At 42.2% G+C, this 25110-nt stretch overlaps 1 protein-coding gene across 2 annotated transcripts in view; it reads right to left on the bottom strand.

Moving 5' to 3' along the window:
* The window catches only part of CCL28 (C-C motif chemokine ligand 28), a gene marked incomplete at its 5' end in the record, with an annotated part of 28231 nt that extends 10303 nt beyond the window's left edge, over nt 1-17928 (bottom strand). Inside the window, one exon of one of the 2 annotated variants that reach the window (XM_080804129.1) lies at nt 17865-17928. In XM_080804129.1, coding sequence (XP_080660255.1) covers nt 17865-17928 — 64 coding nt within the window. Of the gene's footprint in view, nt 1-8001; nt 8249-17864 lie in introns of those variants that run through there. The other variant, XM_080804132.1, reaches the window with a different exon arrangement.
* Nucleotides 17929-25110: the final 7182 nt, after the last annotated feature.

Below are 25110 nucleotides of genomic sequence, written 5' to 3'. Positions count from 1 at the left end.
ACATTGGTTGTCCTTACATTTATTAATGCATTCATTTCCTAAGACCAATTACTTCTTTAGCAATGCTGTGCTGCCTTTTCTCCAAGTCAAACTATTTTAATATCCCAAGCAAAGTTTTGGGTTTGTTCATGTATCCATCCACTCACTCATCATCTTAATATGTAAGGATTACTATGTGAATTCTTATAGAGTGATATCTCTCCCTCCCTCCCTCTCTCTTTCTCTCTCTATACATACATATATATATATATATATATATATATATATATATTCTTATAAATCCGTATATAGTGAATCACTATGCTAGACCCTGGGAGTAGAGAGATGGAAGAGTTTCAGCCTCAGAGAGCTAATATTCAGGTCACTGCTATTAGTTTTGACCCAAGCAACTGTAAAATATGAAATGGACTTTCAGAAGCATTGTGGGAATTAAGAATCATAGGCAAGCCCGTGTGATTCGGAATTCGAGTTATCTGAGTGGTGACATCAATTCAAAGAATAGTTTTAAGCCAGAAAAGCACCCAGGACCTTTTCGCACTTACTAAGCTGGATTTCATTTCTTATATATCAAGGTAGGACGCACACCTGGAGATCACATAAACTACAATGGATTAACTATGGAACGGGTAAGAGGCAGGCCAGATTTACTGCATGTTGGCAGAAGTGACTGGTGCCCTCCAGAGGCAGCCGGAAATGTAAAACACCAAGAGAGATGGAATCCTTCGAAGAGTGTTCAGAAGGTCAGGCAACCAAAACCGTTATCAGGGGAGTTCAGACCAGGGCAATGATAAGATTCTTCTGGAGAACATAGCCCCCTACAGGTTTTTGTATTCGGCCTCCTGCCAGGATATTTCCATTTCAAAGAGTGGATAGGAATTTCCTCTATCTCGATGATCCGGAATTTCCAGATAGGAAAGATTTAGAAATGACAGTAGGGTTGAAAAAGGGGATCGGGTGACATTTTTTCCGCATTTAAATAGCTTTAATTCAATTGATACAGTTACTTGGTTGGGAAAGCAAGCTGAGAAGAGATTAGAAAGCTAAGCCTTCCCAAACACCACGCTGGTCCACTGATGCATAAAGCAGGAATCCCATTGAAAAGAACCTGCTTTTGTTCCCAAGCCGGACTTTACACAGACACAGACCTGTCTCAGGGAGTAGGGGCTCCCTGAGGGAAGTATGGGAAGAAAATTTTTGCAAATAAGAAGGAAGTCTTGCCGAGGGGGCTCAATAAAACCACAGGGCCCAGAGGTATGAATGAGCAATGGTCTCGGGTTTACGGTGAGGCTTTTTCCACTCCCCTCCACCCCCTTTCCTGACTGCCCCAGACATGCCCCTTTGCTTTGGAAAGGTCACTGCAGTGTGTCGGCCCCACCTGGGAATCTCTCTGTAAAGGTGACTTAGGAGAACAGCAGATGCACTTCCCTGCTGGCCTGAGGTCATTCCTCTGGGGAAAGGGGACGGACGCCAGGGGGAAGGCAGTGAGTCAACAGCAGCTGTCCAACAGGGGCACCATAAACCTGCAGGTAGGGGCACTGCCTCCCAAACGTATTGTTACAGGATTTTCTTTTCCTTCAGTGCACACAGTTCTTGGTCATGCCACTTCAAAGAATGAAAAGGTAGACCAGATGAAGAGCGGTGGGCAGCAAAGCAGTTTATTGAGTGATAGTACAAAGCTCCCCAAGAGAGAGGAGACCTGAGAGGGTTGCCACCAGAGTTTCTAAGTCTAGGGGTTCTTACGGGCTTGTTGGTGGGCTGTTCTAATCTGATTTACCCTCCACACACCTGCCACCTAATCAGGTCTTTGTCATCTCTCTATCACATGGGAAACGGTGGCAGGCTCCTTCCAGAGTAGTGTAACATCCTTTTCAGAGTGGTTTCCTCTTAGGGTGGGGGCCCCTTGTCCCTGCCTGTCTGCCTTCTAACTATCCTTCATCACTATCAGACCACCTGTCCCAGACTCCTAGAGGGAAAGGACCCTTCTCTATGACCCACAATTTGAGAATTATCAAGAATATCTGTATTGGGGATCCTGAGAAAACACCTATAATGACTGACTAGGGAAGGCCAGGACTCAGAACATCATAATTTCTATTCACTGGCCAGTGAGCCTGGACCATACAGTCTCCATGCGTAGCATCTGATGTGTGTATTCAGTGAACTGAAGTCAATGTTTGAATCTTTTTTTTTCTTTTTTTTAAGAGAGAGAGCATGAGCGAGGTGGGTGGGAGCAGAGGGAGAGGGAGAGAGGACATCTTAAGCCCATTCCATGCTCAGTGCAGAGCCAGATGCAGGGCTCGATCTCACCACCTTGAGATTATGACCTGAGCCAAAATCAAGAATCGAATGTTTAACTGACTGAGCCACCCACGCACCCCTGTATCATCTTTCAAATATTTTGTAGACTGTCCTGATCTTTTCCCCATTACTAAAGACAATTTGCAATTGTTACTACATAAGAAGTGAGAAAACAAAGTAGGAGGAAAACACTTCTGACAGAAGGCAGAATGCGGCAAGGGCTATATGAGAAAGAATGAGTGTCTGGAACATTAAGAGGCAGAAAAGATAAATTATAGCAGGGATCCACGTACATCTTCATCAAAGAGGTGGAATTTGAGCTGGGAACTTGGAAGATGGAGAGTTTGAATAGGGCCATAAACGTGGATGAGAATGGATACAAAGGCACAAAAGTGGGAAAAGACAGAATTTATGCACATTCTGTGGGTATTATAGAATATTATGAGTCCAAGTTGTAAGAGGAAGATACAAAGAGTGTGCTGGGACCACAATACCTTATATCTTCTGCCAAAAACACAAGCTCAGTAACATCTATGGAAATATTTCTAACATCATGATTTACTTAAACAATTTTCTGTAGAAACGTTAAGTGTGGAGGGATAACTAATAACACTTCTGCTATTTTCCTTTGCTTGCGAAATAACACCTAGGAAAGTATAAAGGATGATACAACACCTATATATGCACCATCCATATTTTACCAATTTTAATCCTTTTCCATGTTTGCTTTCAGTCTTACCTTTAAGAAATATGTTTTCAATACTTTCCTGTTACTGTTAACAAGCAAGGCTGCAATAAATACCCCAATGATAATAAGGGTTACATCTGTTGAATGTTTACTCTGGACCATCCACTGCCATATGCAAATTCATTCATTCACAGCAACTCCATGCTGAAGGTACACTATTTATCCCCACCTCATAGATGGGTTATTAATAAGAAGAAACATTACATAACTTTCTCCAGATTAAAGGGCAGGACAAGAAATGGTGGGGCTGGGATTGGAAGCCAGAGACCACTTTTTTAAAACTACTAAGCTAAGCTTTGCTTGGTCTTCTATGTCTCCCCCAGAACCGTATGAGAAATTCTCTAAGGCAGCGGTTCTCAAAATTAAATGTGCATCAGAATCATTTGGAGGACTTTTTAAACCCAGTTGCTATGGGGCACCTGGGTGGCTCAGTCGGTTAAACATCTGCCTCCAGCTCAGGTCTTGATCCCAGGGTCCCTCTCAGTGGGGAGTCTGCTCTCCCCTGCTTGCACTCCCCTGCTTGCTGTCAAATAAATAAAATCTTTTAAAAAAATAAAATAAAATAAAATAAAATAAACCCAATTGCTGTCAATCCTTCCCCAACTTTAGGTTTCTGATTCAGCACATCTGGGATGAGGCCTGAAAATGTGCACATCTAACAACTCCCCAGGTGATGCTGATTCTGCCAGTTCTGGACCACACTTGGAGAACCACTGCTCTAGAAGAACAGACCTACGCATGGAATCGCTAGGTTGTAGGATATACTTGCTTTGGCAGCACATATACTAAAATCAGAAGGCTGGAGAGAGGAAATGTGCACCTTCTGTATGTGATATGGGTAAATTGCTCTCAAAGTGATGATACCCATTTACACTTCCACCGGCAGTGGATTCAAGTTCCATTTCTGTACATTCTCCACAACACTTCATAATATCACTTTAAAATTTTGCTGATCTGGGGGGATTGAAATGATATTGCAATGTGGCCTAAATTTACCATTTCCATATGAGTGAATGGCTATTAAATTAACTCTTTAAATTGCTAAATCCTATTCTACCAGCTTTTTTGTTTGTTTTTTACAGTTTGTGCCCCCCAACTACTTATTTAAAGGAATTCATAAAATATCTTGGATTCCAATATTTTTTTTATTAGAAACTGGCTTTTTCCACTTAGTAGCTCATCTCTTAACTATGTTTAAAGTTTTTCTTTACAGTTCGCTATTATATCATATTTAGCAAATCCTTGTCTAGCCAGAAGTCATAAAAATAACATTTTGTTTTAAAAGCTTTGCTTTTTAGCAACGGAGTTTGTCCGTTCTCGCCACAGAGCCCAACTCACCAGGCCTCAGTTTCCATGCTGAGGCTTGAGGCTAAAGTTCCACCCAGGGTGAATCCTTCCTTAATTAAAGTTGCCTCCTGGACAATTTCCCCCGCAAACGTATCTTAGGGTGGCCAGTTGAGGACCTGAGACCTGGCATCAGATCCCATCATCAAATCTCAACAGGCTTCCCCCAGGTGCCCTATACTTCCTTTTGGAGTGTTTACCTCCTTATAGAGTCTTCATTGTTTTGGTTTCTAGATCTATTTCCTTTGTGCGAATTTGCTCCTTGATTGAAAGGACGGTGCTTTATCCATCTTCATATCCTTGGTGTCCAGGATATAACTGGTGTTCAGTTAGTATTTTGAAATTAAAAAAAAAAAAGCTTTGTCTTTTATACCCAGAATTTATGCTGTTTATGTTGTTGGCCAGAAAAGGAACTGTCTGCATAAGGATAGCCAAAATCTCAGAACCATAAAGGCAAATAAAAATTATTTGTCCATGGGGCACCTGGGTGGCTCAGTGGGTTAAAGCCTCTGCCTTCGGCTCGGGTCATGATCCCAGGGTCCTGGAATCGAGCCCCACATCGGGCTCTCCACTGAGCAGAGAGCCTGCTTCTCCCTCTCTCTCTGCCTGCCTCTCTGCCTACTTGTGATCTCTGTCTGTCAAATAAATAAATAAAATCTTAAAAAAAAATCATTTGTCCATTTATAAAGGACAAAGAGACCATTTTCCCCTTCCCTTCTCTCTTAGGAATGTTTCCTTAGAGACATTGTGAAAATCTGAGTCCTTACCCTAACCTTTGCAACAGAGGCAAATTTCCCTAAGGATTAAACCCAGTCTCCAGTTGTTATACTACAGCTATATATCTAAGGTCACTGCCAAAGAACCTCTAGATATGTAAAAACATGCCTCTGGAATTAGCTCACAGGATGTACGGGGACTGCCAAAGTTGCAAACCTCTGTTTTTCCGAAGAGATCTTATTCTTGCTTCTTGTTTCCTGTATAAAATGTGTGCGATTCTGTCCTAACTTCAGAGTCACTTTCTTTTCTTTTTTTGTGTGTGTCCAATTTTTTTTAATTTTTTTATTTTAATAAACATATAATGTATTTTTATCCCCAGGGGTACAGGTCTGTGAATCGCCAGGTTTACACATTTCACAGCACTTCAGAGTCACTTTCAAAGGGCTTGTAAATCTGCTAATGCTCACTCAATAATATATTGTGTTCTCCTGTCTGTATCAATAGAGGGATCTTCTGTTGGCCGGATAGCTTCCTTTTCACAGTGGAACTGCCGAGTCTCACGGATACGTAGACACCTCTTAAGTCTTCGTGTTCCCATATATGCATAGGGCTGTTTCTAGACTTTCTCTGGATTCATTGCTCTATTCACCACCATCTCAATTAAAATGACTGTTTAATCAATCCTAATACCTAACACAATTAAGTCTCCACACCCAACTTGTTCTTCAAAACTGTCTTGACTGTTCTTGGCCCTTTACTATTCTTATAAATATTAGAATCTGCTTGTTAAGTTCTACAAAAATCTTTGAAATTTTGGTTAGAATTGTGCTGAATTTATTAATTATTTTGGAAGACCGGACAACTGAAAAATATTTTCCCCAACCGTAAGTGTGGAATTCTCTCTCCAGTTACTCCAGGTTTCTTTGATGTCCTTCAGACCTTTATGAAGAAAATAATATTGTCATATATCTTATCTTAGACCTATTCCTAGGTACCTTATAGGTTTTGTGCTATTATTAATGGTCTTTTGAAAAATTACTTTTTCTAATTAGTTATTTCTGATGTGTAGAAATGCTATGGATTGTTTTATATTGATCTTGTATCCAGCAACTTTGCTGAACTTTTTTTAGGTATAATAGTTCAGAGCTGATATTCTTTGGTTTTTCTGGTAAACAGATGTTTTTATTTCTTCCTTCTCAACTTCTTTATAGCAACGAAAGAATCTTCTCCTTTACTTTTTAAAATTAAAAAAAAATTTTGTAAGGTAATCTCTACACCCAATATGGGACTGGAACTCACAACTCCAAGAGCCACATGCTCTATGGACTGAGCCAGCCAGGAAATCCAAGGCTTTCCTCCTTTAATTCATTACTTTGCTAGATACCTAGAACAGTGCTTAGCCCACGGTAAACTCAATATACAAATTTTAAATTACTATGATGGATTAATCTATTTTCTTCCTTGACCTCCTGGGATAAACCAAAGTTGGTCATAATGTACTAATTTTTATATGATTCTGAGTTTGATCTGCTATTTATTTAAAATTCTGCATTTATTTTCATAAACAAGAGTAGTCCATACTTTTATCCCTTGATGTCAATCTTGAATGTTTTGGTATTAAGGTTATATTTATCTCAACAATGCACTGGGTAGCTTTCTCTGTTATTCTATATTTGAAGAGTCAGTATAAGGTGAGGATTCTGTTCCTCCACTGCTTCCTAAAACCTCTGAAATCATCTAGGCCTGGTGTCTATTTGAGAGAAACATGTTCAACTCTGATTTAATTTCCTTAATAGTTATGTGCTTTTGGGGGGGGGGGGGTTCCTGTATCTTCTCCAGTCAATCTTGGTATCTTAGTTTTCTAAGAAATTGCCCATTTCATCTACAATTTCTAATTTGTTTTCACTGAAGGCATTCAGAAAACCCCACCCCCCAGAAATGCCACTCTGGCATATTGATTTCAAGTTTAAAAACTTAACTTAAAAAAGCAGCAATGCAAAAAGGGCATTCTAAGTTTCCTAAAAGCAGGAGATAAAACTCCCAAGTAAAAGGTGCCCTCCCGGCACTTGGAGGAAGAAAGACGTTTTTATCACCAGAGGGCGGCACTTCACCCCTCTCAGGGGAGTGAGATGGTGTTACTTCACTATAGGGGGAAGCTGAGACCAAGGGAAAACTACAAACCAACCCTGTTCAACTAATCCTTATCTCCCTGGTCACATTCATGATTAACGGCCCTAGGCTGTGTCCCTTCGTCTCGTTACTTTTTCACAATTTATCACTCCGTCTAACTTTGTTAATTGCTGACTCAACCTGCTCCTTTAGGTCTTCATTCGCTCCCATGTCACCTAAAACTTACATAGATTTGTATGCTTTTCCCCTTTTAATGTCTTTCGTTTAGGGGCAACAGTCAAGAACCTAGAAGGGAAGAAAGAAAGGGTTTTTTCCTCCCCTACATCACAAAGTTGCATAGCATTATCTGCAGTTAGGGCTTGGTTTTTTTTGTTTGTTTGTTTTTGTTTTTTTTTTTTTGTAATTCTTAACAGTGTTTGCAGAGAAGGTTCCTGTGCAAAGTAACCACTTTAAGTCTGGGTCTAAATAATATACAAACTATTTATAAACTTACAAATGTAATTTGTTTTGAAACTAAAAACTATTCGATTCATAGGTTAAGGAAAAAAAAATCACCCAATATTTAATTTGAAAAGTGGAAGTACTACTTATTACAAGGGGTGGGATATAAACTTAGCTTAAGTTCATTTATTTAAAACACACGCACGAAAAATAAACGTTCTACCCAAGAACCTGCAAAAGAAAAATCAGGAAACTAAACCAAACCAAAGATGGGAAACAGACAAAAGCACGACGTCGCGGCGCTTTACTGCTGTCGTGCTCACGTGTCTGCGGTCATGGCGGCCGTGGAGTGGGAGAGGCTGGGAGCGGGAGACTTGGTGCTGGAACCGGAGCCCAAGGCAGAAAGTCTGCAACGAGTAGCCGGCGGCGTTTCCCTTGATACACTAGGGCCACGTCCCGCCGCTCTTCCGGCCTATGCGCGTGCGCAACGGGCCTGCCGCCCCTGGCGAAGTCCCGCGGCTTTTCTGTTAGCCCGTGAGTGGCGCGCGGCTCACGGAGAGGACGTTCACCAAGAAACGGCCCAAGCGGAATGAGGAATACGCCCAGGGGCGGGGCCACGGTCGCCCGCAGGCGCTTGCCTCTTCCGGGAAGGCCAGGAGGAAGTGCGCGCACCTGCTCTGCGTGGCGTGGGGCTTCCCCAGGCCGCTCCCGAGTCCAGCCACTGCCCAGGCGTCCTAGGGACAGCGCGGACGGGTCCCCGAGGGCCGAACACGGTCTGGCCTACCGCCGCCTGCCCGTCATAGAGCTGCGGGGAGAATTTAGTTTTTTGATTGTTCAGTGTCTGATGCGAGTATACTAAAAATCTTACACTATTGTCGAGATTATGTCAGATTTTTTGGTTACGATTTTGCAATGTATCACTTGGGGTTATATTTTCTGAGGCACACAAGTACCCTTCTGTCCACAGCCGGGATCGGAGTGAGGCACTAGCCTCAGGGGCAATTTTTCTTTAAGATTTATTTAAGAGAGAGAGCATGAGCAGGGGGGAAGGGGCTGAGGGAAGAGGGAGACTCCGACTCCCCACTGACCCGGGAGACCATTGGCGGGGCCCCAGAACCCCAGGATCCTGACCTGAACCGAAGGCAGACAGCCAGCGGCGCCACCCAGGTGCACCAAGCGCAAAATTTAAATGAGTGCCCCCCAAACTCAGTAATTGAGATTAAATAATATTTTTAGGAATTTTTTAAAAATAAAAATTTATACAAGAAAAGTCTTTGATGAATAAAATACAGTGGACCCTTGAACAACATGGGTTTAAACTGTGTGGGTCCACCTGTATGGGATTTCTGCACTTGCATGACAGCCTTAGATGTACCTCCTTGGTGAACTGATACTTTTTATCCTCCTGTAACATTCCTTTAGTCCTGTTGCAAGTTTTTGCCTAAATTATGCTTTTCTGATATTAATGTTGTGACACTAACCTTGTGGTTAAATTTACTTACCCACCTTATTTTGTGTTTTCTTTTTATATTTTTCCCCGTTTCCTTCATTGGACTGATAAGTTTTCTACATTTCCTTTATTTTTTACTGAAAATTTAGCCTGGATTATGTCAAGGAAGAACTCCCTTGGAAAAATAGCAACACCATCTCACAAACGTTTTTGAGTTTGAATCATTTGAGTAAATTTATCATTTTACTAATGAAAGGGATTGCGAGGTCAATAAAATTCCATAAGCATTTGTGGAGTGCCTACCTTGTGTCTCTCATTGTTCTAGGCACTAAATACACAAAAATTAGTCAAAGTACCTGCCCTCAGGATGCTTCCAGTAGCAGATGTTTGTCTAACATTATCTTTCTGGTCCTCCTGGCTGCGTGTAACATTGGAACCCATTCCTTCCTGGGAATTTTCCATATCCCTGGTTGACAAGACACTAATCTCTCCTAATTTTCCCAATACTGAGAAATTACATTCTCTGCTCTTGAACTCCTCCCCCTTTGCCCTCTCCTCAATAGTTAGCACTCCTCAAAGTTCCACCTTGACCTTCCACTCTTCTTTCCACTCACATCTTCTCATGCTTTGAATTACTGCCTGTGTCAGTAACTTGAAAATATCTTTGTCTACTCTAGCCTCTACCCCAGTAATCCTGACATATATTCAACTGCTGTTGAACATACACTTGAAATATTCCACAGGCTCCCCAAACTTAACTGAAGGCATTATTTCTTACCACTGAAAATCTGTTCCTTTCCTTTTCTCATCTCATTTAATGGTCATTTACGGCTACCCAGAAACCCATGTATCCTTCCATCCTCCTTCTGTACTCTCCACAGCCAGTCACAAACTCCTGTATGTTTTACTCTAACATTTCTCAGATTTGTCTCCCCCCTTTCCATCCCTGTTAACCAATGACCAAGTTCAAGATGTCATTAATTATCTCCTTTTTCCTAGTCTTGCTTTTTTCTTATGTGAATCTCTGGTCCCACAGCATCCTGTGCTTTCCTGTCATTACCATATATAAAATTAAGAGTTTATGGCTGTGTCTTTAGACTGTGAGCACCCACAGTATATATTTGTACCACTCCACCTAGCACAGTACCTGGTATTCCTGCTAAATAAATGTCTCCTAAGTGGAATTAAGCTCTTCTGTCTTAATTTCATTGTATCTTGCTTTAAGCCTTTTAATACTATTAAAATAATTTTCCTTTTTTTTTTTTTTAAGGAGATAAGATTATCTGAATTTGATCAAGGTCTTATGTCCCAAATGTCCTTAAATTACACATGCTTTTCAGAAACATTATCCCTCTACTGTCACTCAAGGATTAGGGGTCAACTCAATATGAGAAATCATTTGTCCATTATATTTAATAATTTAAAGATATTAGTATCTCATTAAAAGTATTGATGTTTGAGAAAGACCATTATTATATAATCTCTCTGATAGGAGGAATTTGAGAGGCAGGGTGAGGGGGTCGTGGGGGAAGCGAGGGAAAAAATGAAACAAGATGAGACAGGGGAGGGAGACAAACCATAAGAGACTCTTAATCTCAGGAAACAAACTGAGGGTTGCTGGGGGTTAGGGGGAGAGGGATAGGTTGTCTGGGGGATGGAAATTGGGGAGGGTATGTGCTATGGTGAATGCTGTGAATTGTGTAAGACTGATGATTCACAGACCTGTGCCCCTGAAGCAAATAATACATTATATGTTAATTTTAAAAAAGTATGACTGTTTATCTCATTAATTAAAGTGTTATTGAGTCTGTTGGATTTGGGTTTTGTCATTGTAATATTTCCAGTATTGTCAGAGAGTTGGGTGGGTCATTTCCCAAATATGTCTGTCCATGATTTGGTTCTGCCTGTGATCCAATTTTGTAACAAGGCTTTAAAAATTTCCTGCGCAATATCTGTTAAGATGAACGCTAAAACACTACACATCAAATTTATGATATAAAAATTAGATCCTGGGTTTCAAGGAAATGATCCTGTTATTATAGAATGAGGAACCAGTTTCTTCTCTTACTTAGATGTATTGTATAGTCTCTGGACTCTCAAAGTGTGGTTACCAGAGCTGTAGCAATGGCATCACTCGAGGGCTTATTAGAAATGCAGTTTGAGGGGTGCCTGGGTGGCTCAGTGGGTTAAAGCCTCTGCCTTCGGCTCAGGTCATGATCCCAGGGTCCTGGGATCGAGCCCCGCATCGGGCTCTCTGCTCAGCAGGGAGCCTGCTTCCCTTCCTCTCTCTCTGCCTGCCTTTCTGCCTACTTGTGATCTCTGTCAAATAAATAAATAAAATCTTTTAAAAAAAATGCAGTTTGAAAAACACTGGTATAAAGAACACAGTAAAATAGAAACAAAGCAAAGTTTTATGCTACTATTGGAGAAAGGATTCCCGGGGTAAAGAACAAAACAATAAGAGAGATTCACTTACCTGCTGTCAGTATCTCAAATTTGTGAGTGCCATTTACGAAGGCCAATATGTAAATAAACAATGTCTTGAATGTGTTTGGTTAAGGATACATTTCCCTATTCTAGTGGACTTCACCCCTTACGGAGCTACATCACACTGTAGATGCCTACAAAGGAAAGTGTGCACTGCTAATATCAAGGAAGCAGGAAGGACTCACCAAGCACTGATGCGTGAAATTGCTATGCCTGAATAATATCCTCCCAGATCCTTTTTGGAATGATGGGATAATGTTTGGGTAGTGGAGAGAGAATGAGGCTTTTTCCTTTACCTTAATATGAAGCCATTTGGTCATTAGTACTTCTCACAGCATGGACACTTGGAGTGGTTGGGGGATAGTCCTGAAGGGGATGGGGATAATTTTGTGCCAGAGAGACATGCTAAAAGTCATTACTGCACAGTAGTTAAGTGTATGGAGACAAACAACCAGATTCAATTCCTGGCTTTACCACTTACTAGCTCATGTTGGATGAGTTACTTCGTTCTCTCTGTCTCAGTTTCTCCATCTGTCATATGGGGGTGGTAATAGCACCGACCTCACAGGAGTGTTATGAGGGTTGCATGAGTTTATATACTTAAGTGTTTAGAACAAAGTGACAAATGTTAAACACTCAATAATTAGAAACAAGGGGCACCTGGGTGGCTCAGTCAGTGAAGCGCCTGCCTTCAGCTCAGGTCATGATCTCAGGGTCCTGGGATCTAACCCACATTGGGCTCCTTGCTCAGCGGGGAGCCTGCTTCTCCCTCTCCCTCTATCTGCTGCTCCCCCTGCTTGTGCTCCTTCTCTCTCTGTCAAATAAGCAAATAAAATATTTAAAATAATAATAATAATAACAACTAGAAACAAAACTGCATTGCCTGCTCCATAGTGGGTATCCAGTGTCAATATTAAGCGTTTGTGAAATGTGCCCATTGTCCATTTCCCCTCAGCTTCAAGTTCGTCCTTAATTGCCAGTTCTGTGGAATTAACATGAGCCCTTTAAATGTTTTTCCTTCACCAGCTGGCCTGCCATTAAGCTCCGTCATGGAGGACCCCGGAGCGGCATTGCTGCAAGCAGGGGTCCTCCTTCCAGGCCGCAGGCGCTCCTCCTGGGTGGGCTCACGCCGGCCCCACCCCCGCGGGCTGCCGCTTCTCTAGTGGGGGCTTTGGTACCGCAGGACCGCTGTCCGCACCGGCTCAGGCGGTTTGGTGGCAGAATGTCTCCAGCGGGACACTTTCTTGCGAAGAACTTGCCCCGTGCAGTCTGGAGGGCAGACCAAGCCATTCCGTGAGCTGTGGCTGTGCTCTCTCCAACAAGGTCTCAGCTGGGCGGGGCAAGGCGGAGGATCTCTTCCCTCCAAAACTCCACTTCAGCCCTCCCAATATCAGCCCTATCCAACCCCATACTCTTTAGAGCTCTGTGTGCCTCCTTCTAGCCCATCTCTTGGTATAGTTAATCGTTTGGTACATTAAATTTTCCCTGTTCAAATTTTTGTCAGGTTTCTGTCTCTTAGTAAGACTCTCGCTGATAATGAATGAATAAATAGAACTTCAATATTTCAAACTATTCCCAGAACTTTGTATGTTGTTTTTAAGATGAGTGATCCAAATTTTTAAGAAATGGCTATGTGTTAAATAGTTATACTCTTATCTATGATTAATTAAATGAAAGGGTGCCTGGGTGGCACAGTTATTTAAGCATCTCCCTTCTACTCAGGTCATGTTCCCAGGATCCTGGGATAGATCCTGGCATTGGGCTCCTTGTTGGGGGAGGAGGTCCTGCTTCTCCCTCTGTGCTGCTTTCCCTGCTTGTACTCTCTCTCTCTCCTTCTCAAATGAATAAATAAAAATCTTTTTAAAAATTTAATGAAGAAAATAGTAGGTACTTTGTAAATAGTTGTTCTTTTTATGTTTCTAAAAATCTGTATGCATATTTGTAAATGCACAGAGAGAGTTCTGGAAGGATACACAAAACCCAGAGGGTTTATTACCTCTGGATAGAAGAGAGGGATGAAAGGAATGGGGAAGGGGAACTTTCATATTTTTGATGCTATATTTTCTATTTTAAAAATTAATACTGAGTACGTGTTACTTTTATAATTTTAGGAATTAAATTCTTTGATTTGTGTGACTTTTCATAATTTTAATTTAAAACGTTGGTGATAGAATCTGGTGAGAGGAAAGGGAAGGAAACTGACTATTACTTTTTTTAAAAAAGATTTCATTTATTCATTTATTTGACAGAGAGAGCATGCACAGCAGGGGGAGCTGCAGAGGGAGAGGGAGAAGGAAGCTCCCCCCTGAGCAGGGAGGCCAATGTTGGGCTCAATCCCAGGATCCCAGGACCCCAGGATCATGACCTGAGCCAAAGGCAGAGGCTCAACTAACTGAGCACCCTGAAAACTGACTTTTATTCAGCACCTCCTCTGTGCCAAACACTTTCCTTATGTTATCTCATTTAATGATGAGAATAACTAGGTAAGAGAAACATTATTGTTCCTGTTTTACTACTAAGAAAACGGGCTCAGAGCAATTAAGCAATTTCTCAAGTTCATGTATTTGGAATTTTGACCTGGCCTTTTGGATTCCAAAGTGACTCTTCCAGTCTGGCCAGTATTTCTCAAACTGGGTTTCATAGGAGGGGGCCTCTGGGTGTGTGGTGGGGGAAAAAACACTTCTCGTTCTGAACGTTGTAATATATGCACATGAAACTCAAAATTTGCATTTTAAGAATCAGTGTTATATTCATGTTTGGAATGATGATGTTAGTTTTGAACAAACATTAACTATTAATTTAAATTATTATTATTACATTGAAATATTCTTGGCTTTGTAGTTGTGTTTTTTATTTAGATTTTAAATTTATTTGGAGCTTTATAACTGGTTTCATGTTTATATATCAAGTAACATGGTAAAATAATTTAAAGGTCATCACTGAGAGTAAAAAAGAATGTTTTCCTTTAAAGGGGCCCGTATACAACTCTGATATGAGAAGATTGCTGTTATGTCATTCATTATGACATAGAAAGGACATTTTTTAAAAACCCTGGGGTTTTGTTGGGGGGGGGTGCCTGGGTAGCTCGATCAGTTGAGTGGCTGATTCTTGGCTTTGGCTGAGGTCATGATCCCTGAGTCCTGGGATAGAGCCCCAGTTGGGGCTCCCTGCTCAGCGGGGAGTCTGCTTCTCCCTCTCCCTCTGCTCATCCCCACTGCTCATTCTCTCTCTCTCTCTTAAATAAATAAATTAAATCTTTAAAAAAAAAAAAAAAAGATGCCAGCAGCAAGTCCCTAGCAAGTATCCGTGTAAGGAAGGACAATTCTACTCTGAGAAAACAGGCTGTCAGAAAGAAGAGGTCAGTTTGGGTTCTGAAGAAAAATCCGCCACCTTCAGTCTGCTGGACACAAGCGGAGCCTTAGTCTCAATGCACAGTCAAAACGCCAGGCCCAACAAAGCCCTAGATTGAGGCTTCAAATAATCTGGCTCAGGGCCACTGAGGGTGGATGACAGACATTTTTATGGATTCAGTATTGAGTTCTGGGAGCCAGCAGCCACGTCAGCAGCCAGAGGGCTTGCCCTCCTACCTTTGGGTGGAATCCAAGCCTTTTAATTTCAGGTAAGTTAACAGCCTCCTGATTTATGCATAACACTCTGGGAATGCCAATTACTGAGCCATAACATTAAAATGGTCATTTACGGGCAACATTAAGATGATGGAACGGTTGATGCCCTGTAAGAACAAAATGTATTTCTCCAAGTCTCAGACTGGCACAGGCCACTTCCCGATCCCCAGCCCCATCCTGTGACAGTTGCCAAAGCTGTCTGCTCCCCCTTCCCTGCCCTGCTCAGTACTCCCCCGTCCCCACCTCCCCTTCCTCTCTCGCCTTTCCCCTCCCAGGCCGGAATCCCTTGGACCCTCCCCCAGGACATGTGGGACAAGGAGGTACTCAGCGGATGTCTTTTATGGAAAGCCCTTCATTGGTTGCCACTCTCAGTTCCACAACTGCTCTCAGGGATGGCTCATTTTTAAGTGGCAGAGGTTGGTGCTTCGCAGACAATGTGATTTTCTGGTGGCCCAAACTGCCTTTGGAAAAAAGTCCCGGAAATTATCCAGAAGGTCACCGGGGTCTCCTCCGGGGTCTCCTCCGTTCTCTTTCTTTCTTACCCTCATCAACTCTTCCTTTTTCAAACATCTCCGTGTTTTGTGGTCCCACCCTCTCTGCCAGGACTCCATCCCTGGGTCCTGGGTCCAACAGGGGGGTCCCTTACTACCCCTGCCCCTCTGCCTGCCCTCCTCTCCCATGGTGGGGAGGGGCTACTGCTCTTGCTGAGGGGACAGTTGGAAACAGGAAGCTGAAGGAAGAAATATACACTTTTACTTCAAAGTTTTATGTGGGGGGGAAAAAAAAAAGATTTGCATTGCCAAAACTAGGAATAAGGCCCTAGCAGGTAAGCCTTGGAGAGACAGTGAAAGTGAATCCTAAAATTTCCATGGTGCATTTTTCTGAAAAAATTTTACAGAAACATAAAATGACACACTGTGTCTTTGTCTTTATAAGACAGATTCATAGAAATGAAGAAGAGGGGTGTCTGGGCGGCTCAGTGGGTTAAGCCTCTGCCTTTGGCTCAAGTCACGATCTCGGGGTCCTGGGATCGAGCCCCGCATCGGGCTCTCTGCTCAGTGGGGAGCCTGCTTCCCCTCTCTCTCTCTGCCTGCCTCTCTGCCTATGATCTCTCTTTCTGTTAAATAAATAAATAAAATCTTAAAAAAAAAAACAACGAGGAAGAGATCACACAGATTTTTTTTCTGTACTCAGTCATATAACCCAGTACACAGGGGCCCTGTACTGAGGCCTCTGAACAAAAGCCTGTAGGAACCAGGCAGTTAAGAGGATGAGAGCCAACTTCAGAGAAGGACAGAGTCTGGTCTGCTCCAGCCAGTTCTCGCCAGGGGACTTGGAACCATTGTTGCCAGCTGTGATTTTTCAAGAGAAGTTTTAAAATCCAATTTGTGTGTCTGTATGAGAATGTGTATATGAAATCTCTGTTTTTAAATGTTGGTTTAATGTTTTCCAAAGCAGACCAAACAAAACTTACATTTCACCTCTGTTCTGGATTTAGGGAATCTATTCAGAATAAAGGGGATAAGAGTCAAATCAGTGAAATAATAAGAACTTATGTTTAGATTTTCCTAAATACAGTAGAAAACATTGCTTCTGGTCCCAATGCAGTTATAATCTCCATATGTAAGTTAGCAATTCACAATTTAAGTTCCTTTTGATATAATTTGTATGGTTCAATCTCTTATGTCCTTTATCCTTTTTTTGTTGTTAAAGATACACTTTTTAAATTTTTTTTTTAAGATTTTATTTATTGGAGAGAGGGAAAAACAGAGATAGTGAGAGAGAGCAGAAGCAGGAAGGAGAGGGAGCAGCAGGCTCCTTGCTGAGCAGGGAGCCCAACGTGGGTCTCGATCCCAGGACCCTGGAATCATGACCTGAGCCAAAGGCAGACGCTTAACCAACTGAGCCACCCAGGCACCCCAATACACATTAATTTGAGAGAGAGAGAGAGAAACCGGTGTGGGGGGGTGTGCAGAGGGAGAAGAAGAGAAGCAAACTCCCCGCTGAGCACAGAGCCTCAAGCAGGGCTCAATCCCATGACCCCAAGACCCCAAAAGACCATGACCTGAGCTGAAATCAAGAGTCAGAGGCTTAACCAACTGAGTCACCCAGGCGCCCCTCTTCTGTATCCCCTTTTCAATGTCAGAGTGAAGTTTTGATTTTCAGCATCCACTGGGCTGACTTTGCTGCTCACCAAACCCGTAACTCAGAAAGGTCAAGTCTGTCTTTCCTGTCAGAACATGCACACTTGTATCCAGTGTAGCAGGCTAGGGTGAGGGGAGAGACAGATGAATAATAGGGGCTTTCCTCCAACCTCTACCTGGGGATTTTCTAAGACACTGTTGTCAGAAAAGGAAACACAGCTCAGAGTTGCTGTGTGGAAGAATTTCATCCTTCATGTGGCAAATTACTACCATTCCTGTTCAAATGAGGTTCCGTCCTTCTTGAAGTTCGAGAACTTAAACCTATGCCACTCTCTTGTAGGTAATTGGAAATTCCTGCCCGAGGAGATCGAACTACCTGCCCCACATTGTCGCCAGCCCCTCACTCCTTCCAGCTCCATCGTGGGAGACAGTACCCCCTCTTTTCCCTGGAGGCTTCGAGAGGCAGCACCCCCACTCACCTTCTGAGTTGGGAAGGGCCACACAGGCGGCCAAGGCCATGAGAGCGAGTCCTGTCTGCTGCATTCCTGCCTCCCCAGCCAGGCTGCGTGCTGCAGGTGAGGCTAGAGGATCAGGAAATGGGGCTGGAGGTGGCCTTGGGAGCAGAGCGTGTGGAGGAAAAGGAAGCCAGGAAGCCCCGCCCCGGGAGGTGCTGGGGTACCTACTTCTCATGTTTCTTTCCTTGAGACCAGGTTCGTTCTTAAGACCTGACCTGTCTGGTCTGGTGAGGTCATCCGGGTTAGACACCTGGGGGTCCGGCAATGTCAGCTGGGATCTGGCAGTGGGTGAGGCCATTGTGAGTTGGGGGTGTGCATCAGAATCACATGGGAACCATTAAAAAATAGTGATCTACTTGAATTTCTCCCCAAACCTATAAGTCAGGATTGGAGGTCGGGGGGTGGGCATCATTTGAGTTCTTTGGAAGCTCCATAGGTGATTCTGATGGACACCTCTATTGAGAACCATGGTCTAAAGGAATCAGAGTGTTTTAAGTAGCTTGCTGAAACTAAGAGTTTCTGGTTTCGGGGACAAGGGTGACAAGTCATAAAAAAAACATTATCTGGTGGAAAGATATGGAAAAATTCAACCCCACTCTGGTCTTGGTTTACAGCCAAATTATTTCCAGTGGAGCTGTTAGTCTATTTAGCAGGAAAGTAAGAGAGGTAGAAAGGCTTCTTCCCTCTAGGCTTGCCTGGTAGAAAAGAGAGGTCCAGAGCAGGTGTGAACAGGAATAAGGAGGTGTGAGTTCTAGTCCAACTTTATTGCTAATCAGCTCTGAGAATAAGACCATAGGGTAGGGTGAGGATAATTGGATTCTAATCCTGCTTTTTTTACTAACTGGTTGCATAACTTCTGAGTATGTACTTAACTTTTCTGTAAATAAGGAGTCGGCCTGGACAATCTCCAAAATCCTGCTATACTTCCTCTATAATTGCTGTGTTTCGTCCAGTAGCCTTTGTCCACATGTGGCCCCTGAACATTTGAAATGTGCCAGTCCAAATTCAGATGCACTATAAGCACAAAATACACACCACATTTCAAAGACTTAGTACAAAAAATATGAAATACTTCATTAATTTTCATATGGATTACATGCTGAAATGTAATTGGGTATAAATGTATTTAGATATATTGAGTAGAATAAAATACTACTAAAATTAACTTCACGTGTTTCTTTTTATTTTTTTCATGACTACTCAGAAAATTTTAAGTTACGTAGGTAGCTTACTTTATATTTGCATTGGGCAGTTGCTTTGTAAGGTCAAGAGCGCAAGGTCAGAATTGTCCCTCAGCTGTCAAGAAGTGGTACTTAAACAAGCTCCGGTTTCACCATTAAGAACAGCTGGGTGTAAAGGAGGCTAAAATCTTGCCATTTGCAATGACATGGACGGATCCAGAGGGTATGATGCTAAATGAAATAAATCCGTCAGAGAAAGACAAATACCATTTGATTTCACTCATGCATAGAATTTAAGAAATCAAACAGACAAATACAGTAAGACACAAGCAAAAAACCAGATTCTTAAAATACAGAGAATGAACTGGTGGTTACCAAAGGGGTGGTGGGTAAGGAGGTGGGGAAAAAGGTGAAGTGGGTTAGGAGCACACTGACGATGAGCACTGGGTCGTATAGAATTCTGGAAACATTCTGTACGTTAGTCTCAGGTGAGACGAATATGTCACTGAAGGTCAGTTACACTTCAATTTTAAAAAATAAATAAAAATTTTAAAGAAGAAAGAGAAACAAAAGAAAAAGAAAAAGGACTGGAGCTATAATAAACTAGTAAATGGGAGCTTTGGCGTACGTGGGTCCAGGCAAAGATGGCAGCCTGAATGAGGACCCGGTCCCGCGGAGCAGCAGTTCCAGACTCTGCCACCAAGCAAGGCGACCCTTCCACACATCTAGGAAACAGCACAGAGAACCTGCGGAGGTGACCTGCTTCTCCACAGTAGAAAAAAAGCCTCTGTTCAGATAGAATGAAGGGTGACTATTGGATAACCCAGAGAGATTTTTAATCCAACAGGAAGGCTGGGCTCCTTTTTTTTTTTTTTTTAAGATTTTATCTATTTATTTGACAGAGAGAGACACAGTGAGAGCGGAAACACAAGCAGGGGGAGTGGGAGAGGGAGAAGCAGGCTTCCCGCTGAGCAGGGAGCCCGATGTGGGGCTCGATCCCAGGACTCTGGGATCATGACCTGAGCCGAAGGCTGACGCCTAACGGTTGAGCCACTCAGGCGCCCCAGGGCTCCATTTATAATCCAACAAGAAGGCTGGGCTCAGCATACTTACCCTTGTGTTCTTATTTGCTTCTCTGTTTGATGGGACAGTTTCCATTTCACCATGTGCTGCTCTTCTGGTAGGGAATGTCACCAAGGACCTTCCAGGAAGAAGGCAGAGGGACAGAGTGCAAACACTTGGACAATACTGGGGCTCCTTCTAGAATTGTCTCAGGTGATTAGCATTTTCCCTCTCCTTCCCGCTTCTTCCCCAGGGAGCCATTGCAATGAGATGGTGTGGCAGACAGGCAGCACTCCTGAAATTACCACCATTAGGACAACCGCCTTGGGGTAAGGCTGTTATGTCAGCCTGCTGTTGACAGGCAAGACTTTTTTCCACTGGACAATAGAAGGAATTTGAGAGGCAGAGTGGAGAGTTTGTGGGGTAAAGAAGGAAAAAATGAAACAAGTTGGGATTGGGAGGGAGACAAACCATTAGAGATTCTTAATCTCACAAAACAAACTGAGGGTTGCAGGGGGAGGGGGGTAAGGAGAGGGTGGTGGGGTTATGGACATTGGGGGATGGTATGTGCTATGGTGAGTGCTGTGAAGTGTGTAAGCCTGACGATTCACAGACCTGTACCCCTGGGGCTAATAATACATTATATGTTAATTAAAAAAATAAAATAAAAAATAAGTAAATAACACTGCTACTTAAAAAAAAAAAAAGGCAAGCCTGACATCCACCAGCAGGAACCAATAAACCACTGGAAAACCCTATGCTATATTGTTATGTAACAAGAATGAGAGGAATGCTGGGCAGATCAGTTCGATTGGAGTGAGGGCAAATGGAAGGATGGAATTTTTGCCTGAGGAACACATGGTACAAGCTGCAGTTATGGGGTATGTGTGTCTGTGTCTTACAGGATGTTCACTAGGCAGTGAACACGGGCCAGAATTTACTGGGAAGGAGCCTCAAAAGTGAGATCAGGAGCGCCTGTGTGGCTCAGTCAGTTAAGCTTGTCTTCAGCTCAGGCCATGATCCCAGGGTGCTGGGATCAAGTCCCGAATCAGGCTCCCTGCTTAGCGGGGGTGTCTGCTTCTCTCTCTCTCCCTCTGTCCGTCCCCCATGCTCGTGGTCTTCCTTTCTCACACGATGTCTCTCTCTCTCTCTCTCTCTCTCTCAAATAAATAAACAAAATCTTAAAAAAAAAAAAAAAAGGTTTTGGGACGCCTCGGTGGCTCAGTGGGTTAAGACTCTGCCTTCGGCTCAGGTCATGATCCCAGGGTGCTGGGATCGAGCCCCGCATCAGGCTCCCTGCTCAGTGGAGAGCTTGCTTCTCCCTCTGCCTGCTGCTCCCCCTGCTTGAGCTTTCTCTGCTTCTCTCTCTCTTTCAAATGAATAAATGAAATCTTTTTTTTTTTTAAGTGAGATCAGAACAACTTTGAGGGGGTATAGCTCAGTGGTAGAGCATTTGACTGCAGAACAACTTTGATTATTTAAGTATTTTTATCTGGGCTTGGAGCTTCTATAAAACCAAGTAAGGAGAAGCCTGGGAACTGTGCCTTTAGGATCTAGGGGTAGTTGGAGGGTAGAGCCATAGAATGAAATAGTTTCAGGATAACCTAAAACTATGTATCATTTTGTGTTTTCCATTGTGAAACGTCCCTGGCTAAGGATGTCAGGATGCAAATTTAAAAAAGACAATTCTCTTTTAAATATTACCAGGAAAAAAAAAATCATTTCACCTTAAAGAAAAGTAAGTATAAATCTCAGACTTTCGTAGAAATACTTGATACCATCCATGCTCTAGGTAAAATGCAGTGGATTAAGAGGATGAAGATTTCTAGACAGTAGCTTTCACAAAATAAAATTAAGCCAGTGAACTTCCCTTGAAGATATGTCTTGAAAATAAGTAGATAGATGGACTATTTTGAAAATGATGTCAGGGGCTCCTGGGTGGCTCAGCCAGTTAAGCATCTACCTTCAGCTCAGGTCATGATCCCTGGGTCCTGGGATCCAGCCCTGCATGGAGCCCCATATCCGGTTCCCTGCTCGGCAGGGAGCCTGCGTCTCCTTCTCCCTCTGCCTGCCGCTCGTCCTGCTTATGCTCTCTCTCTTTCCATCAAATAAATAAAATCTTAAAAAGAAAAAAAAGACAATATCCACATGTCTTGTCTTAGAAGAATTTACAGTTTAATGAACCTCCTTCCATGAACCTTCTGATATCGAGAAAAATCATCTTTTAATATGTGTGCTATTCGAGTTCTGATTTGTAATGGATTTGATGAAACAGGGCAGAGACAGACAGGGATCTCATATTAAAAACCAGGCTCCAAGTATTTCATGGCAGACTCTGAGTTACAAAGTTAGTAATTGTATGCTATCTTTTCTGACTACAAAATGATGTTAGATCCACTGTAGAAAATTTGGAGTGTGTAGAAAAATATAAGGAAGAAAAATGTTTAGATATCCAGAAATAAGCTTTCTTAACCTGTTGGTGCATATCCTTCCAGTCTTCTTTCTATGAAGATCTAGTCATTCGTACACTGACTAAACTTTTACTGGGACTCTCCTATGTGCAAGATGTTGTGTTAGACAGACGGTAGAGGGGCCATGGTCTCCAGCGCGGGGAGGACCGGATTATTAGGCAAACCATAACGATAGTCTGCTAAGTGCCAATACTGGCAAGTGCTTAGGGCACTCCGAGCAGGGACGTTTCACCCTGTCTGGAAATGAACCAGCTGGAAAAGATGCCATCCCCCACCCCCTTTAAAGTAGGCTTCATGCCTAGGATGGAACCCAATGCAGGGCTTGAACTCACGATCCTGAGATCAAGACCTGAGCTGAGCTCAAGAGTCTGACACTCAACTGACTGAGCCACCCAGGCTTTTTAACTCTTGTGCAGTTTAGTATTTCATAATACAGAGATGTTATATTTTTTTGAACCCACCTCTTAATGCTGAACTTCTATTCTAGATTGTGGATTTTTTCCCCACTATCATCAATAATTCTTCATCAGATCACTTCCATAATTCAAACTTTTATGTCGATTCTTCAGAATAAATTTTGAAAAGCAGAATTGCATAGTTAAAGGTTATAGTTATTTGAAAGGCTTTTGAGACATACTCGGGCTAAGCTGAAAATTTTACCTACATGTTTTTCTCCAATACTTTGTACAGTTTTCCAGTGTCCTGCAATGATGGCTCTAATGATACAAAGCAAATCATGTGCTTTAAAATGGTTCTGGAGAGCACATGGCAGGGAGCTCTGTCCTCTGATCTCTTTCCCAAGTCAGGATTTAAAAACTTTCTTGTGTGCAAGGCCTATGACGCCCTCAGGGCCCCTCGTGTAAATAGGAAAAGGTGTCCCTCTCTGGATGAACCCACAGTGAGACAAGCAGAAGGTACTTGCAGAAACAAAAGCTCCTTTTCTCCGGGCACCTGGGTGGCTCAGTCAGTTAAGCATCTGCCTTTGGTTCAGGTCATGATGGGTTCAGGTCATGATCTCAGGATCCTGGGATTGAGCCCCACTCCGGGCTCCCTACTCAGTGGGGAGTCTGCTTCTCTCTCTCCTTCTGCCCCCCTCCACTTGTGCTCTCTCTCTCTCTCTCTCTCTCAAATAAATAAATAAATAAAATCTTTTAAAAAAAGAAGCTCCTTTTCCTCTATTAAAAAAGGGGGGAAAGGGGGATAGCATACAATTACTAATGAATTAATTACTAACTAATTACTAACTAACTAATGGAGATAGCATACAATTACTAACATTATAACTCAGGGATAGCATACAATTACTAACATTGTAACTCAGAGTCTTCCCCCCAGAGGGAAAATGAAACCAGGGTATATGACTTGGCAAGCAAAAAACACTATATATTCACCCCCCAGTCCTTTTTCAGCAAGTTGCCTTCCACAGTGCACAAACTGTCCAACTGTCCACAGCAACCCTGATTTTCCTGTTTCTTCTCTGATCTCATTCCCCTTGCCTGGAACAAGCATCCTCTCCCTTCTCTCTCAGCCCATCTAGAAAACTCCTACTCATTCTTTAAGACACAGCTCCAAAGTCACCCTGTGCAGCTTCCTGCCCTCCTTGTTTGCTTTCTTAAACCTAGTCTTCCAGGCTGCACCTTGAGAGCAGGAAAGTATCACTGTTACTGCACTCAACACCTTATGTTTTCATAAACTTTTGTTCTGACTTAGAAAGAACGTTTTTTGTAAAAGATTCATATCTATAGAACATATTTTAATTCATATTAATATATAATTATGTATGTAACAAAATATTATATGATGAATATATTATATTATGAATGATTTTATATATAATATATATAATATATATTATATATAATGTAATATATATAATATAATATATTAATATATTAAAAATCATAAATAAAATCATTCATAACTAAGTAGTCCATCAAATATGAACTCCACTTTAACATTTGGATGTATATCCTTTTAGATATTTTTCATTTGTCTGTAAGTAGTAGTATATTTTATTCTTACAAAAACAGAGTCATAAAACACTTCCTGTTTGTGAGATTCATTTTTAGTTAACAGATCAGAAATAGCCCTCTATAGCCATGTTTATAGATCTGTAATTTTTTTCTCTTGCAGTGGTTTAATAGTATTCAATCATGTGGTTTTGCTGTAATTTAATTCCTTGATTTTCCCCAAATGCTGGCTATTTGGGTAGTTTGGTTTTGTTACCTTTCTGGTGTTTATTCCAATTATGGAAATACAATAATAGTAGGTCCTATGTGCTTTGTTCATTCAATTCAATATTTTCTTAAACAAATTCTTAGAAATGGAACTTCTCAAAGGGTATGCTCATTTACTTATTTATTTTTAAGCTGTATTTATTTATTTGAGTGAGAGCAAAAGAGAGAGCACAAGCAGGGGGAGCAGCAGAGGGAGAGGGAGAAGCAGACTTTCTGCTGAGCAGGAACTCCCCACATGAGGCTCAATTCCAGGAACCTG

This window comes from Martes martes (genome assembly GCF_963455335.1).
Source record: "Martes martes genome assembly, chromosome: 5".
NCBI lineage: Eukaryota > Metazoa > Chordata > Mammalia > Carnivora > Mustelidae > Martes > Martes martes.
The sequence above is the reverse complement of the archived record's forward strand: the minus strand, read 5'-3'. Positions and strand labels throughout refer to the sequence as shown.